Source organism: Maylandia zebra, linkage group LG2, assembly GCF_041146795.1.
Source record: "Maylandia zebra isolate NMK-2024a linkage group LG2, Mzebra_GT3a, whole genome shotgun sequence".
Lineage (NCBI taxonomy): Eukaryota > Metazoa > Chordata > Actinopteri > Cichliformes > Cichlidae > Maylandia > Maylandia zebra.
In genome coordinates, this window is record NC_135168.1 from 33,467,284 (window position 1) to 33,485,694 (window position 18,411).

The window sequence follows — 18,411 nt, forward strand, 5'->3', positions numbered from 1 at the left end:
CTGTCTGGTTGGGAGGGAAAAAAAGAAGCTATTGGGCTGTTTTAGTATTTAACACAGCAGATATAGCATTTATAAGCCATAAAAGATAAGGCTGACATTCTTCTTGTTTGCAACAAGAGATGTGGCAGTCTGTCCTTCAAAACTTTCTGACTTTCCTGCAACGAGTGGTGCATTCAGCCTCAAGCCAGCTAAGCTATAAATATTCACAAATGCATTAAAAATACTAAAGTCACTTCTGTTGATTCATTTTACGCAATTGGCATGCTAATTAGGATGCTGCTTTAGAGAAATACCTCCACAATGGTATAAAAAAATGGTGGAAGCGATTTAAAATAAACTCCAGCGTCCCCCTCATCAAAATGAAGGAGCACCGGAGCTCTGTGGCAGAAAGAAACGAGTAGGCTTTGGCTGCACAAACAGCACTTGTTAGGATCTATTTATTGTTGAATTTGTTATGTTCACGAGGTCTGTTGCTAGGGGAAAAACAATGCAGAACATTAGCAGCCTTAACCTTTAAGTTTCTTTTTTCTTTTTTTTTCAAACATGTAAAGTGCCTGCTTCTTCAGGCAAAGATGTGTGGGAGGGGTGCGTGTGTGTTGCAGTTCATACCTCTCCCTCCAGAGGGCAGTGTGGCCACATCGCTGTTGACAGGCAGACCAGCTCCCAGTCCGTTGTTCAACACGGGGCCGTCGGATGGCTTCAGCTGCCACGTCAAACCCAGCAAGTTGATTGCTGCACACAGAAAGATGAAGAGTGAGGATATAGGGGAGGAAAAGGAGGATGGAAATAAATTAATAAATAAATGAATGAATGAATGAATAAAAAGCCCAAGATGAAGGCTCATCAAGGCGAAGAAATATGAGGCCAGCCCTCTTAAATCTGATCTGTCATTTAGACAGTAAATCCCGTAGCATCAATAGAATCAGCCACCTCTATACTTAAGTCATGAATCAAGCGCACGGTCATCAGAGTGGCGGGTTTAGTTAACAGGCACACAAACAGAGGTAAAATCTTACAAATCAGGCAATTAAACCACCTTCCCAAAAAATCCTTCTCTGTTTTGCTTTCTTAACCCCCGACCTCTCGCAGCCATCTTTCACGGGGAAAGCATCTTCAGCTTTTATTTGGAAGCCTTTACACCGTCTCACAGAGAGCAAGTGACAGATTGCTCTCTGAAGAGAATGCTCCATGGCTCTCCTTTCGCTTCTCCTCTTCTTTTGTCCTCTGTTGTGTTATTGTGTGCTGGTGGTATAAGGCTGCTCGAGTGTGTTCGCTCTTCACTTTGTCAGCTCTTTACTCTCCCCACGTCTCTTCCCTCCTTAGCCTGCTGCCAAGCGTCTCCTCCTCCTCCTCCTCCTCCCCATCCAACTCCCCCTCCTCCCCCCAAAAAAAACTGAAAGAAAAAAAGGAAACAGAAAGACCGTACTGCAAAAGTTCAGCGATTTATTTGGTGACAGGTATGTTTTCTGTTTGTTGTAAATGATTTGTTTTGATCTCTTTAATGCCTTCAAAGAATCTTTGTAGTGGGGAGAAAAAAACGGAGACGAATCGCCTGCTCGCGTCTGAATATCGAAGATAACGTTAATGTTAACGGCGGAATGCACCAGCATTTTCCCGCGTATACGTGAATACTGTGATGTGAGCTTTGATGATACACGCAGCACGAATCTGTGATCGAGTCCAATGCATTACGTAGGCGCTATCGCACGCTTCTCAGCGTCGGCCTTATCCCCACCGCAGAAGCCTCACAACACCTGAATCTGAAGCCCGGGAATCAATTTCCTTCTTGTCAAATTCTATCTGTGCTTGCCGAGCGTTTGCACACACAGGGGTGTAAAAGTTACAGAGGGAAGGGGATGCGCCTTTAGGATTCGCTGCCGGGGCAGACTCATTCTCACCCCCTAAAGTGTCCCGTCACTCTTTTTCTCTCACCCTGCTTCTTTGTTTCTTCCTTTTTATGCTTCTGCTATTCCCCTCTTTCCTCCCTCCCTCGCTCCTGGTCGAAAGAAAGCGCTGACACCTTTGGCTGCTGCCCGGCCTCCACTGTCAGCTCTTTTTTATTTTTCATGTGTGAGGGTGGTGGTGGGGGCGTGGGGGTATAGAAAACAAGAGATGGATTGGGAGAAGCAAAAAGAGTGCTCCCACCCCTTTCTCTTTCCCCTGCTACACCAACTCTTGCCCTCTCCTCTTTCATTGGGCTGACCTTCATTTCTCTCCTACTTTTCCTTTTAATTCCTCTTTTTTCTTCTTTCGTTTCGTCTTATCTCTGCCTGTCCCTTCTTGTAGATAATGCAGACATGCATCCACACACACACACACACACACGCACACACACACACACACACACACACAGGTGCGCGCAAAGATGGTATCAGAGGGAGCAGTCGATTGAAAGCTTGCCTATTGAACCATCTGGAGACAGTAAGCAATTGTGAGTCTATTGTGACGGCACTCTCAATCTAGGTCATCCCCAAGAACACACATAGCAGACAGCCCTATAGTTAGCTTACTGTGTGTGTCTCATCATTGTGTCGGTGAGGGTTGGTGCACACTTTTCTCAAATTTGTTTTTCCTGTCTTGTTTTTTTCCCCCTTCTTCATCTTCTTCTTCTGTGGGTGGTTGTGGAAAGCTGACCAATAGATGGCACACTTACTCCTTAGTGACAGAAGCGCAAAAGCCAACAATTTGTCAACAGGATTCTTTTGCAGCAAGACACAGAGCAGGAGAGACGTGCAAAAGAAAGAAAGAAAGAAAGACAAAGAGAGACACTTGTTATCATTCTCTTTACAAGTGCCATCCCTTATTTCAACAACACTTCTAAGTTTGTTAGGGTGTAATTTTAGCTGAAATGAAACTGCTGAAATTGATGTATTTAGCTTTGTGTTGCCATAATTTTAAGCATTTTCTTTTCTGATCATAATTGCCATAATTACTGTTTTCAAACTGGATTGGAAGGCTTTATTAAATACCATGCCAATAAAGCCTATCTGAATCAGATCCGACTGACAGACTTGGGAAGAACAAGAGCGATAGTCAGACTTGGGCTGTTTTTCTTTTTAATCTCCGTCTTCTCACTCATGTTCAATTTGACAGACACACACACACACTGCATATACGCACACATAGAAAAGATCACAGAGAAGCAGGTTTAACAAGCAAACGAGTCAGATTAAAAATAGATCAGTTGCTCCGTGAGGTTTTTATGTAATCTCGATGCATAATTCAGACAGGCAAAGTGCTTGCCAGTATCATCTGCAAAGAACAGCGTCTGAAGAAAACAAAACGTGATCATGTGATGACAAAAAAAAAAAAAAAAAGGACGGAGGATGATGGACGGAGAAACAAGAGAGATGAAAAGGGAGAGGTGGTGGCCGGGCTCGGAGAGGGGGCAGCGGTCAGGAGCTCTTAGAGAAATTGTGCCAAACCTCAGCACGGAGGAGGAGAGGCATGGGGGGAACAGAGAGAATACTGGAGGACAGCGAGAACTGAGAGAATATTAAAGAACACATGAAATCCCCTGAGGCAATATAAAAAAGAGGAGCAGAGAAACAGGCTACACATGATGTTGCAGAAAAAAAGGGAGGAAAAGATGAATAAAGGCCCCCACGGATAAAGTGAGGAAGGGGGAAGAAGATGGCAAGTGAGGAGAAGAAAAGATTTAAGGGATAAGTGGCCCCGTATTCATTGACTGGTTGGGTAAAAAAAAAAAAAAGGATGGTGGTGATTCATCCTTTGACAGTAAGTGGTTCACAACACGGGCAATCAGGCAGAAATACAACGCACATGCGCATGTTTTGGGAAATATTTATATATCTCAGAGTTAAAGGGTGTAAATGGATTTCTGGATGAGAGAAGGAAAGAGAAGGAAAATAAAGAGCGAGGCAGAGATGGAGAAAGGTGACTTTGCAGCGAGTGTCCCCTGACTGGAAAATATTGTATCATCATCATTCTGTTCTCTGGAACATGTTCCAAATGTTCAAATCCTCTCCCCACCCCTCTTTCTCTCTCTATGCTCTTATGTCTCTCACCCTTTTCTGTCTCAACTCAACCTTATCATTGCCTGCTTAAAAGCCAGTGTATCCCCGCTGAACCATTTGCGATGCTCCTAATTGCTCAGAAGCCGGAGAACGGCCTCTCGCATGTTGTCGCATGTTGTCGCATGTTGTCGCATGCAATCGCATGCAATCGCACGCAATCGCACGCAACGCAACCAAAATTGCACAAAGAACACAAGCCCTGGTCGGTGGCAACACTTTTTTTTCTCCCCCCATTTCGCCTTCTCCCCTGGCCATCCCGATAAATGCATATTAACCGTTTTAATTCACCACTAAATTAACAACTCTGACCTTAATTAGGGCAGTAATTGTAGACCACCTCCCCCCCAACTCACCCCACCATCCTTAGTCTGCCTTTTAATTGGTTTAGGAGCCTTTCTACCCCCCTCTGCTTTCCCCACCTTGCACACTCCTAAAACATACATGCAAAAAAAGGAGCCACCTGAGAAAAAAAAGAGGCGTCTGTACCTCTGCGGCACAGAGGTGCAGTGCTGCTAATATTGAAGAGACTGAGGAAAAGAGCAGCATGCCGCCTCAGGTTCTCAATATTCAGGCCATTTGGGACGTTTTCTCAGAATTTACCACACAGTATCCACTTATGTAATCTATAAATAAAGCAGCCTTCTCTCTTGGCTAAGTTTTGAAGGCGCTGCTTGCTGAGATCATTTAGAGCCTCAGCTAGAGGAACGGGGGCGGCGGTTGGCTGCTGCCCTTGGGGGTCATATACACTGAGAGACACAATTTGTCTGCTTCTGAGTGTGTATCTGCGTATGCATGCTGAAAATTGCATGGTATTAACAACAAGCGCGCATGCACGCTGCAACCCCCGACGGGACCTTCTCACCCAGCTGATGCAACTGAACTGTAATTGACTGCAACACAAAAGGTTATGCGAGTTGCTGGCAGCTCCTACCTGCACGGCTGTGTCTAGCCGAGAGAAACGGCAACTCACTCAATCACACAGCTGAAAATGGTTTCTTTATTGGCACCGAAATATTGAGACGGCCCGGCGCAGACGTAGCCGCCCGGCGCGCGTGTGGGTGCGCGTGCACGTGTGTGATTGGTTAAATGAAAAGAGATGTGAATCTGAGTGATGTCCTCCTTTCTGAATCCTCATTTCCTCTTCAGATATCTCTACCCTGACCCCCCCGCCGCTTTACTCCCCCCAGCAACATCAACCCACTCTGCCTCGTCTCATCCCTCCCTTCCTCGCTCCTTTCCCTCTCATCGATCTGTATTAGAAACAGGATATGAGGAACTATGCTATCTTATCACAGATCAGAGAGTGGGAGAGAATGAGTGAGGACGAAAGACAGAGAAAAGAGTTCGCTGTGGAGGCCAAGAGACGGAGAAACCGAAAGAAAATGAGAGACGGAGCGAGAGGCTAAAAAAAAGGGAGGACAGCAATTTCTTTTCGCTTTGCCTTCATCCATCTCCTGTTTCCAACACAGTACCAGTGAAGCACCATAGGCCTAATTGGACTAACGATTGAGGCCCCGATAAGACCCGCACTAATGAATAAATGAATGAGGAAATAAATGAATGAAATGAGCTCGTGCACACTAATGCACGAGACGGTATGACCATCGCTCAGCAGTGACATCAGTGAGGATGCAAATCCTCAGTTCATGCACACATGGGTATTATTTCCTTTAAAGCATGTACCGAAGCTCAAGTCAAAGGAAGAACATCGATGTCACCACTTAAACAACTCCTGCTCCCTGCTTTGCATTACCTTTACCAGTGCATTGACCCATGTATCCCTCTGGTGCAGATGGTATAGCACCTTGTGCCTGGTCCTGGCCATGCCCTGCCCATTTTCTGGACTGGCAACGTGTGGTAAGATCCTAACCTTTATCAGTCCGACAGGCCCTGCTGCTGCGGACACACACTCCACGTCTGATCCTTATGCCCAGGTTCCTGCATTCACCATATGCCCAATTGCATCTTCACCTCCGCACACACACACATTAAATGCACACACGGACGCCTACGCTGGCATGAGTGACACATCCTGACCTCTAGCTGTTCCACCTCAGATCAGCAGAAGGGAAGCCACATGCAATGTGAGAGGGGACTTTGGGGTCAAGGAGGTGCGTTTGGAAAGCAGCCACATTGCGAGACCTGCATGGCCAACACAACTATTCACTTGACTGTCTTGACTTGCTTTTATACTTACTCATAAAAGAAGCAGTCTTATTCAAATAAATACAAACTTTGGCATATAACTACTTGGGAAAACAAGCATGTACTATAGAAGTTGTTCTTGCGTAAAGGACGATCAAGTTAGGAAAAAATTGCTCCTTTTCTTGTATGCTTTTACGATCTTTGCTTATTTTTAATATGACATAATGAATACTTTTTAAAACATCAATCATTTAGCCTGTTAAGAGTAGACTTTTGTATATCATGTATATCAAAAAGTGTAATTAGGTACTTTTTTTAAATCTTTTTTTCTTTCTCAGAAGAGTAGCACAGTAGTACCTCCCATCCACACAAGGCTGGGAGCTTAAAATTAATATAAAGGCTCTAAAGATGATTGATAAGGAAAGGGACGAAGAACTAATGTTGTATTTCTAGTCCAGAAACCGTTCAATTGGCAGAACAGTAAAATCATTAACATGTGATTATGTAAGGGAGCAGGGATATGAATGCACTGTAGTGAGACACTTGTAATCGGGAAGAATGGGCAGTAAGCGATTGTGATCACTCTGGAACAGGAAGACAGCGGTGATGGATGGAAAGTGGTCGGCTCGGAGGCATGAAGGTCACGCTCGATGACAGTGCCACTGTGTGTGTGTGTGTGTGTGTGTGGAGTGTGGTTCTGTTGAATCAACAGACAGGGGAGCTGAGAGTAAGACTAAAAATACATCGTGTGTGTGCGCGCGCCTGTGCGTGCGTATGTGCGCCCTTACTCATTAGTGGTGACAATACCATGTGGATTATGCCACGTCGCCTGACAAATTCCGCAGATGCACACGCACACACATCGGCGCCAAACACCCCTGCAAAGGTGACACAAGCGCCCGCTAGCAAGTTTACTCATTGCAGTCAAGGGCACACCTGTGCATGTGTGTATGAAAACAGTCCACCTGGGCGCAAGCAGTTTGACACGACCTCGATTTCTCATCCATCAAGCCAGGCTCTCCTCTCATTCCTCACTACAGCGCATTTCTATCTGTTTTACCCCCCTTGCTGGATGTTTTTGCTCTCAGAGGTTTACATCCCTGTTCTCTTTTTTTAATCCTCTCTAACTTCTCTTTTTCGTCACCCCTTGTCCTTCACAGCCTCTCTCTGTCCTCTGTCACACTCCCTCTGTTCCCTGCTCGGTGTGATCAATTAGGAGACATTAGTCCCGCAGATATTCCAGGTGACAGAGCCCTCAGGAGGCCACGCTCTCCTTCATCTCTCCCCCTTCTGCCTCCCTTCAGTTTCTTCTCTCCACACCTGGCTGTCTTGTCACTCCTCCTCCTCATCTCCTCTACTTTCCTCAGCAGCGCAAACAACCTCACCCGCGCCCCCCCATCAACCAATCTCACACCTTACAGTGCTGACAGTGACATATCAGCCCTCCTCTCCTCTGTCTCTCCACTGATCTATCCCTCCTTTTTCTTTCCCCTTTATGTTCCCCTCTGCCCCCTGTGCACCAACTCCATTCTACCCCGTTCCTTTTTTTTCTTCTTCTCTCACCCCTCTCTATCTCGTTCTCTCCAGGTTGCCATTCACAATGATGGACCTGTCTTCTCTCCTGTATGCCAACCGCTCACCTGTATCCTAGCAACCACCTCTCCTTTGGCTCAGGTGCTCCATGCGGAGCAAGCAAACAAGACGCCGGGGGAATGAAGAACAAGCACTCTCGTTTATCCTCCTCCCTCCATCCGTTCAGTCATTCCTTCACACATAAAGAGGAGGCCATACTCCGCTGGAGTTTGAAGAGGGAAAAAAAAACGCTTTCTGTCCTCCCTTACAAATAAACTCCCTCGAACTCACACAGACACAAATAATGACTCGCAGCTCCAAACGCTTTTTTCATGCTACGTGTGTATGTTTATCTCATCCCCAAGGCTTCATTCTAACAGTAGGACACAGTAAATAAGCTTCACAGAGATACAGCGAGTCAGCTGTGCTCCTGAAACATGCAAAGTCATGTTTTTTCTGAAGATGTCGTCCTCAATTGGCACACACATGTGCGCGCCTGAGTTTCTGGAAGATTGTCAAGCAATTTTTTTTCTTCTTAATATTCATGTGAAGTCTGAATAAAGAAAAAAGAAGGAAAGGCAAATCATTTGAAGGCCAGCACACTCTCAGACACACACGGAGAAGTTAGGAGTTCTCACACACACACACGCCAACCAGCACAAAAAATGAAAAGTGCTGTTCAGGCACATGTGTCTTGGTGTAATTTATGAGTGGGCTCCTGGGCGGACGCCTCAGAGGGGTCCTCTTCACGCTGCATGGCTCTGGGTGCTCTGCACAATCCCCACAGTGAGCGCTGGGCCCCACGCACACATAACACACAAACAAGGTAGTACAAAATCCCCCTTATGAGTAGTGAACTCGCTGCACGATTAACGCTACAAAAAGCATGGTAAACACAAGGGTTTCAGGCTTGGCAGCACTGCTACAGCTTTGTTCAGCGTAGAAAAAACACCGGAGCAAAAACATTTCCTTACAACAGCTGAAAAGGGGCCACAGTTAGCAATAGTAATAATAACAATAAAGTATCATTTCAGCTTTGTTTCAGCTTACTGAATTATAGCCAGTTGGACAATTAAGTTTGGTGGTGAAGCACACACACACACACACACACACACACACACACACACACACACACACACACACACACACACACACACACACACACTATTTGGCATATAATAAAACTAAACTGAAAAATATACAGAAAGTGGGGCTTAGAGGGAAAAATATTACACTCTATTTCCCCTTAATCATGCAATTCCATTAAAAATGCAATATTATACAGTATACTGACAGGGTATCTGGATAGCTTGCTCTTTTGTGCTGTAAATACACCAATAATAAAAAAGAAAAATCTTTTATAATATAGCTTACAATCTAAAAGTACCTATTATTAAGACAGGTTAGAAAGCTTTATGTGTCTGCAGGTACCCAAAAATTACTGATGGAGTGGTATGAAAAAAAGAAAGGTAGAAGCAAAAATTATTCTTTAAAACAAATGTGTTTTGATTTATGTCCCCAATTAGATGTTCATTTAACAATTATATGTTCTGAAGAAAACAAATATTTGTGTCATTAAAGCCCCAGGTGAGCTCTGCGCTTCGAGTAAAAGATGAATAACGGGAGGTCTTTGGTCCTTTCTGCGCTCCAGTGCCCTTGAGTACATATATGGAGAGGATTTCGGGGGGGTTAGGGGGTATGAGGGCAGCGGTTGCCGTCCTTCGTCCTTCTCCCGGCTTTTGTTTTGTGGCTCCATATGTGGCTGTCTACTGCAGTGTGACCGTGTAAAGCTCAGGAGAGAATGGATCTTACTGTGTGCCCTCGGCAAGAGGCCTTGATCTGCTCTGGAGGACACACTATTGTCAAGGGCACTCCACGGGGGTTACACAAATCACACAAATACTGACACATGCACAGATTGGAGTGCACATGCATGAAATTCGGTAGGCCAGGATGCATACGACACACATATGGGTGCATATATCACAAACTCACTATGGACGGTTAGATCGATGTGGTCACGTTTGGATAAATATATTTATAAATAAAGAAAAAAATGATCTTAATAATATATGTAGAGAGGGTTGTTATTTCTGCTGATGCCACTCTTCCCCCCATCTGTTGACTCTGGTCTCTTGGGTAAGAGGCCAATCAGGGGCTCAGTGGCACATCTGCCTTCTTGCACACACACTAACACAGTGAAGTAGACAAACACACAAACATGCACATTCATACATAATTACATTTCCTCATTTTCTGTTCCTCCTCCTTCTATTGTCTTCCTCTCTCCCTCAAACACACACACACACACACACACACACACACACACACACACACACACACACACACACACACAGATGCATAGGTCTGCATTCTTTTGTCCAGTGAATGAGGTCAAGAAGGAATAAAATCCACACCCACACACACACTCCCACACACACTCTAAGCAATGTTTTGTATTTTTTTCCTCCCTTCTCTTCACACAGATTCGCCGGTAGACAGCCCATCAGAATCTCTTCCTGATGTGCTGGGTAAGTGCTCTCCTCTGAGTATCTGCCATTCCTTAAAGTATGACTATTGCACGTTGGCTTCAGATCAGTGAAAAACATCCACTTTCCTGCTGGGTCTGTTAGGATTCCTACCTTGACTGATACCTGCTTGCAGAAACAGCCGCAGTATGCTGCGGTTTGTGTATCTTTCTGCCCCTCTAACTGCCTGTGCACTGATGCTGACTGGAGGCCGAGGCTCCAGCTGGGGTTGATTTTGACAGTGCAGACAAAGCTCACACCTTCTGAATCTGCTTTGTGTTTTACAGGCAGGGGCTACTAACTTGACACTTTGTCGTGGAGGTGTGGGAGGTTTATGCATTTTAGGTCAATGCGACACAGTGTGTCGACTGAGCTTGTATTTGTTCAGGGGTGTATATATAGACAAAAAATAAAATAAAATCTGGTTAACCCTTTTCATAAAAATGCTTTCACTTACCAATGAAGTAAGACAGCAGGATGGCCAGCAAGGCAGCGGCTGCGATGGCTGTCACCGCGGCACATTTCCAGCTGCAGTACTTGGACGGCTTCTTTAGTTTGAAGGCTGAGCGGGAGAAGGTGTTTCTGGGTAGCAGGCGAGGCGGTGGAGAATACACTGTTCCCGAGGTCAGGGGGTATCCGGGGGAGGAGCTACTGAAGAGAGGGGTGGTCCCTGACGACGTCTTGAACAAAAAATGCCTGAAGATGAGAAAAAGGGGTGAAAAAAAGAAAAGTCAGCACACACAGAAAGACGCTTTATAAAGTAAGTGGTTAAAACAAGCTCTGCTTGAGTGCAAACACACCAAACTATAACCTAATCACCGTCTGGATGACAGGGCATATGTGCAAGCTTCTGTCCAATTTACTTTCCGATGAACCCTTCCTGCCATATGGGTTTTAACATCCTTGAACTGATTGTGTCTCCAATTCAGTGCTGTTCCAGTCAGAGGTCTCTTTTTAACCTCCACCTGCTCTGCCCTGTTTTTTTCCTTCTTCTGTGGCTTCGCTTCTCCTCTGTTCACCCCACTTATAATTTGCCTTGTTTCTGCCCTTAATGGCTGGAGAGGATCACTGCCATCCCCCTTTTGCTGTCCTCATTGTCCAGGTAGGGTCAGAGCTCAGAGAGAGGATAAAAGGGGGATTTGAACCATCATCCCTTTGCTCATATTACCCATTATCCTCTGCTATCACTGCACCTGCTCACCCGCTCACTCTTTCGCTGCTCCCCCTACCCCAGCTGCTTTTCCTATTTCTTGTCTTATCTTTTCTTTTCCACTACCACTCCAATATTCCTCTTCTTTCTCCCCCTTTTTTATTCCTATAATCATGTCTTCCCTCGTTCCCCTCCTACAAAAAAAAGTCCCTTTCTTCTTTCGGATTTTCTTTTGTTATCTGACCTTGAAAGAACACTTTCGCCATAGCAAGGAGAAAGACTGCACTTGAAGACTCTTTTAAAGGACACAAGAAGAAGAACTTCAGTGAAACCTTTGTGACATCTTTTGTGGCACGCATGCACACACACAGCCCCTACGCAGACCTCAGGTGGTATGACAGAACAAAGCCCTCAGGTGAGGTGAGTGTGATCTATGAGAGGAGAGAAGGTCACTCCACTGCCTCAGAGATGACTGAACAGAAAAATAAAGTCTTTTTGTGCCAGCTTTTTGTGGAACTTGCTTGTTTGTGTGTTTGCTACTGTGTTTGTGTGCACATATGAAGATGCTCTCTGAATGCTCTCCTACTTTTATCTTGTGAATAATGAACCTTGGCCACACAGACATTTCTGCAAAGAGAGGAAACAATTTTTGGCCGTCACTTCATCTAAATGCAGTGTGAGGCCTAGAGTCTGGGTTTTCAGCATTCTGTCATGATTAATGGATAATTTTGGATTATTACAAATGCTAAACTATTTCCATAACTTCTCTGTTAGGATAACATTATCCTCACAAAAAATAATTACTCTGACAGGCCAAAAAAGTGGCGAGACAATAGGATGGGGAGTAAACAAGCCAACAGTTTAGGATTTGGGTAATTATTTTACAATTTGTATGTTTTTCTCTTCCTAAATGTTTGGCAAAGCCAGGGGTTTGTTTAAAATCTGACTTCTAATTTTATCTCCTGCCTAATCAGGCCAGATTCACAGGACTAAGCAGTGACTTGGTGGAATGCATTATGAAGAGGTAGAACTAATTTCTACCAAATTACTACTAAGTCTTTATAAATCATGAAAAAACCCCAAACCAACCAGTCTTGAACCCCTAATTTCTGGATGTTTTACTAGTAAAATAGGAAACAGATGCAAATATAAATTAAAACAGAGCATATAAGGCAAAAACAGAGTTTGCGCATATCTAACAAGCTTGAAGATCTGTATATGACCACCTTTATTCTTCATCACAGCATGAACTCTCTTAGACAACCTTTCTTGACATTTCTTTAAGAAGTTTTCAGGAATAGTTCCCCGGGCTTCTTGAAGGACATTCAAAGCTCTTCTTTAGATGTTGGCTGCCTTTTGTGCCTTTTCTCTGTCAAGATGATCCCACGCTGCTGTAATAATGTTGAAATAATTTTTAAAAGAAGAATATCTGAGTGTATATAAGATGCCCATGAGAAAATTACCCGATGACCCACTTGATTTATCAGCTCAGAAAACATTTTCTGGTGACTTTATGGTCTCATTCACTGGTTTTAAGTCTTCGTCAATACAGCAAAATAAATAAATAAAGGGTAGCTTTAGCTAAGATCGGTGCTACTGTATGCATACAGTATCCTTGGTTTTCACCTGTTTTTTTCGCTAACCATTACCAGTATTTCTTCTTCAGTCACCTTTCTCACTCACTATGTGTTAATAGACCTCTCAGCACTGAGTCATACTTGTTATTAATCTCTGTCTCTCTTCCACAGCATGTCTTTATCCTGTCTTCCTTCTCTCACCCCAACCGGTCACAGCAGATGGTCCCGCCCCTCCCTGAGCCTGCTTCTGCCGGAGGTTTCTTCCTGTTAAAAGGGAGTTTTTCCTTCACAATGTCACCAAAGTGATGATTTTTATATGATTTTTTTTTTTTTCTCTGTATGTATTATTGTAGGGTCTACCTTACAATGTAAAGTGCCTTGAGGTGACTGTCGTTGTGATTTGGCACTGTATAAATAAAGTTGAATTGAATTGATCCCAGTTAATATAATGGTGAATAATGGATAAACCAAAAGCTCTACCCTGTAGTTTAAATATGGTCACATGGGGTTTCAAAAGTCCAAGATAATGATGGCTAAAATGCCAAAAGTAGTCCACAAATCAGTGGGCAACATCATGACCGTCTATCTTTCATATGCGGTCAAACAAAACACGAAAAACTGAGAAGGTTGCCGGGTTTCTCTTTGACAAGCTGGAGTAAAGCAGATTCCAAGTCCCCAGCCTCGTGCTTTCTCTCTACCTCCACACCATGACAAATGACTCATTCCTGCACAGATGTGTGTCTGAGTTGTCCTCTTTCTTCTGCAGCCTGCTCTCTCTTCTTTTCAGACTAGTCTAATGGGACCAGTAATAACCCACCACTGTTACTGGACTGGATGATCTGTTTAAAAAGGTGTTTCACTGCACTTTGTGGTCTTCTATCCTTTTGATCGCTGCTGTTTCATAACAGCATGTCCGCTCATCTGAAAACAGTTGGCAAAACCAGGTGACGTGCTCAGAGCATGAAGATTTAGTTTGGGAGCGCTGTTCCACTCTCTATCAATTATTCAGCCAGTCTGTGCTTTGTCTCTCTCTTTCTCTCTCATCATTTTAAGCCACTGATTGTTGGACTGCTATCTTGCTGGATTTTTTTCCCTCTTCCATTGCTTCTCTCCTTGTTCCTCTCTTTTAGCTGTCAGGTATGGCCTGTGACTCCAGGAAAAAAAAAAATAGGCAAAAGAGAGAGAAAAAAGCTGAAGACAGATAGAGGCTGAAAGACCACGAGGCGATGACACCCAAAGAAAAAAAGAGGTTATTGTCTAAAAATACCACATTCTCACTCTCACCAACATCAACACATTGTTATGCATTGCATAAACCTATATGCTCTGGCATGCATGCATATATGCTCAAACACACACGCGCGCCGTCCAAGGTCAAGCGGCTCATGTGCTCGTTTCAATTCATTTTCACAGCTGCTGACTCACTGTGATGGCAAGGCCAGCGGTAATTAATGGTGATACTGAAATAATGCACGTGTGAGCACAAGGAGAGGGTGAGCTGCTGAACTGTTTGTATTCTGTGTCACACGAAGCGTATGATTCGATGTGCTGGTATGTGTTTGAACTTAAGCAGTGAAATCATTTCATTCCCTGGCTTTGTTGTTTGTGTGCAGAAGCTCCGCTGTGAGCTTGGTGTGGGATGGGAATATGTCTATGGGCCATACTAATTACGAGTAGGAATGGAAAGTGTCTAATGTGCTCTGGGGAGGTAATTGACATTGATTTATGTTGCTGAGGACTATGGAGGGGTTCTATCATAGCAGGCAGCCGGCAATCACAACTCTGTATCATTAGGCTGGGGTGTGTGCGTGTGTACGCTTGTATTTGTGTTTGTGCTTTTGTGTGTGCCTATTGTAGGGTTTTTGACAGGGGTCCAGCGTGGAAATGTCACACATAATTAGAGAGAGCTGACAGAGATTCCCTTAACCACCGCTACCTCGCTGTCATGCATTCTGTCTTATATATGCAACACACATCCATACAGAACATTAGTCAAAACTGACTCACACACTGACACACATTTACCCGGGCTCACACACAGGCGCCCACCCACGCGCAGTAAAATATAAATTTATGTGGTTATTCTTTCATGAGATTGCCCCGTATGTGCTACCGAGTGTTTAATTTTCATCCTTGCGGAACAAACAGTGACACAAGAGGGGAAGGATAGACAATGGAGATAAAGGCTATAGATTAGAAGACAGAGAGAAGATGAGAAGATGTGTTTTCACTCCGTTCCAACCCCGCTCCCCATTGAGAGAAAAAGAGGACCTGGACAATTAACCACAGAACAGAGAGCATGCTGGGTAATTAGCAGGAAGTCAAAGCTCGCATTCCCCTTGAGCGAACAAACACACACAAGCTTTTTGCATGCCCGCACACACGCACGCTCTTCATATTCTCAGCTCTCACAAACATGCGGTTGCTTAGCATAGCACTTTCAGAGTCATCATCAGATGTAGAGAACAATTAACGGGGGTCTACACGGTATGGGGGTGACTGAAAAACAGTCAGATCTGAGAATGAAACAAAGAGCCCAGGGAGAGGAAGATGCTCAAGGACGGAGTCGTGAGTATTGCTACCTGCTACGATCGTAGGAAAAAATTGTGTGCAGATGGATACAGTAGACTGGGATTCATTTGCTTATTGTTGTGCAGATGAGGGGAAAATTCAGAGTTCTAATGTTCATAAAAAGCAAAATCCAGGCAGATTATGTATATATCTTAGATTTTTCTTTTTTCCTTGCAAACTAGGCGCTGTACTGGGATTTTATCCATTTTTTAATTCTGTTAAAGGAACATTTGAGAGATCCTTTTTAAATGAAGCCAGTTAGGCATTGATTCATTGACTTTACATAAAACTGGACTTAGCCTCTAGCCTCTTAAAACTGCATTCTTTCTAATGGCCAGCAGGAGGTAACTTCTGTGGGTAAAATGGCACTACTAGTGTTGGGTGGAACGTGTTTGCAATTCATTATCATTGCATTACTGTAATCACATAAAATTTTTCAGCAATGCAGTAATGTAATGCATTGCTGTATAAAATTTGGCAATCACATTACAGTTGTTTCTTGCTTAGGATATGCTGAACGTTTCTGTTGATAAGCGCTGTTGTTTTTGCTGCTGTTAGCTGCTATTAGCTTCTGTTAGCCGCTATTAGCTTCTGTTGGCCAGCATTAGTGAAACTATCTTTGAAGTGGACTCGGACACTCAGTGATAAAAGTCATAAAACATCAAACTTGTTTATCAGATTAAAAGTGTGATTTTTAGGACACTTGAGCATAACATTAGCTGGTATAACGCTAGCTTATAACCAGCTGCTGCTGTTGTTTAGCAGACTTTTGTCTGGAGATGGTCGTTTGTCTAATCTGCTGACAATAAGTAACTGTGACAATATTGGAAATTAATGAGTATGTTATGCATATGTTCTTGTCATTGAGGTGAAGAGGAAGACCAACAAATATGTTGGGGGAATAACAAACTGGTGCATGCTCCTATGTATTTTAATGGATTATGTATGAGAATGTGTCATTTTGTTGGACGATGTAATTACACACTAATCAATGTATATTTAGAAGTACAACATTTTTGTTTTTGTTAAATAACATTAAAAAATTACTGAGTTTGTAGCTTTAATGTATGAATACGAGGTCATGTCATTAATAAACCTGATGTTACACAGCGGTGCCTGTTACAGTAGTGCCTACAATATATCATTTAGGAACAGATATACTGCCTCTCCTCCTTCTTCTTCACCGGTTGTTGTTCCAACAGGTAACATCTTTGTATCTGTCCCCACAGTAATGCATTTGAAAGTAACCGGTAGTAACGTCCACCCCTTCCTTTCCAGCTCCTTCCAGATAAATTGAGATGCCGCATCCCTCTCAGTGATCTTATTCTGCCACCCCCCAGGGTTGTGGCCCACAGAGGAGCGTGCCGGGGTGCAAGGGAATATCCCGAGATCACGGAGATTGAACCTGGCATGAGCCACCCATAGGGGCTCAGAGGGAGCGATTGGAAATCAGATGCTTTCACACAAATCGTGCGCACACACACACACGAGCACACACATGCGGTCGCATTCACACAGAGAAATGTATTCTGTCTCTGTGTTTCTCATTCACACGCACACGCAGCGGCACCAGCCATCTATAGTCATTTATCTCACACGGGTAAATGTATCCATGTTCTGCGGGCCTCAATCTCCCTCTTCTGCCTTTCTATCTCTCACACACACTCCCCAAAACAATCTCCTTCAATCACCACCTCTCTTCATTTCTCTCCCTCTCTCTCCTTCTTTATCTCTCCCTCCTCTACCGTAAACCATTCCTTTCCACATTCCCCCGCCCTCTCACCTCCCACTCTCCTGACTTATATTTCTTTGCTATATAACCGCACCCCCCTGCCCCCCTCGTCTGTTTCTATCTCTCTCTGTCTCTGCCAGTCATCCAAGCCCTGGGGTGTTCTTAGGTGATCAATCTTCATCCTCTCACCGCTGTCACACTGTCGGGTCAAGCCAAAACGCATGTGCACGCACACACGCACGCACGCACGCACGCAAACACACACACACACACACACACACACACACACACACACACACACACACACACACACACACACACACACACACACACACACACACGATGCATAATGAGTGGACAACAAATGCCAAGATTTACATATGATTACAGTGGGGAGCAGTCTGATTTTAAAAAAACAAAAAACAAACACATGCTTGGATGCAAATACACACACAAGCGTACACACATACACTCCCTCCCCTCACATGAACAGGTTGCTCATCATTTCCTATAGCTGCAGGTTATAATGAGATGGAGGACAGGCTCTGCCAGCACAGGGATGGTGTGACTCGCTGGCTCTGCCTGGCTGGCTCCGTCCCAATCACGAGCTCCAGCAACTCCAGCAGCTCAAGCCAGCACACCCAGCCTCCACCATAGCCTGGACTGGAGAGGAGGGCCCAATCTGGGCTGGAGGGTGGAGCTGGAATACTCTCTGTGCTGCTCTGGGCTCCATTCACAGCGACAGGCTCTGAGCCATGCCAAACCCCACCACCTGAACATGACCAAATACTGGCACTGTAGAGGCCTCAACAGTGTGGGCGTGTGTGTGTGAGACGCTTCAAATCTGCAAAGATAGCAGTCAGGATTTATAAAGTTATAAAGGATTTATAACTTTAAATAGATTTTATTTTCATCCTACATCACTGGATCAGAAATTGCAAGAAAAACAAATCGTCCTTCATCTCGAGTGATGTTGTGCCAGTCACGTCAACATAACAACGCAGGCCTAGAAGAAGAAACTGCCAGTTGAAACAGCTTCTTTTTAAAGGTGTACGTATTCTTGTTCCTACCCATCATGCATACAAGCACAATGTGTGAG

General features: G+C 44.3%; 1 protein-coding gene across 9 annotated transcripts in view; it reads right to left on the bottom strand.

The window, feature by feature from the left end:
• The window catches only part of tenm2a (teneurin transmembrane protein 2a), a 216,847-nt gene that overhangs the window by 33,700 nt on the left and 164,736 nt on the right, over positions 1-18,411 (bottom strand). For all 9 annotated transcript variants that reach the window (XM_076891346.1, XM_076891339.1, XM_076891347.1 and 6 more), the window contains 2 exons: positions 10,740-10,978; positions 610-732 (listed from right to left, as the gene is read on the bottom strand). In XM_076891346.1, the coding sequence (XP_076747461.1) occupies positions 610-732; positions 10,740-10,978 (362 nt within the window). The remainder of the gene's footprint in view (positions 1-609; positions 733-10,739; positions 10,979-18,411) is intronic.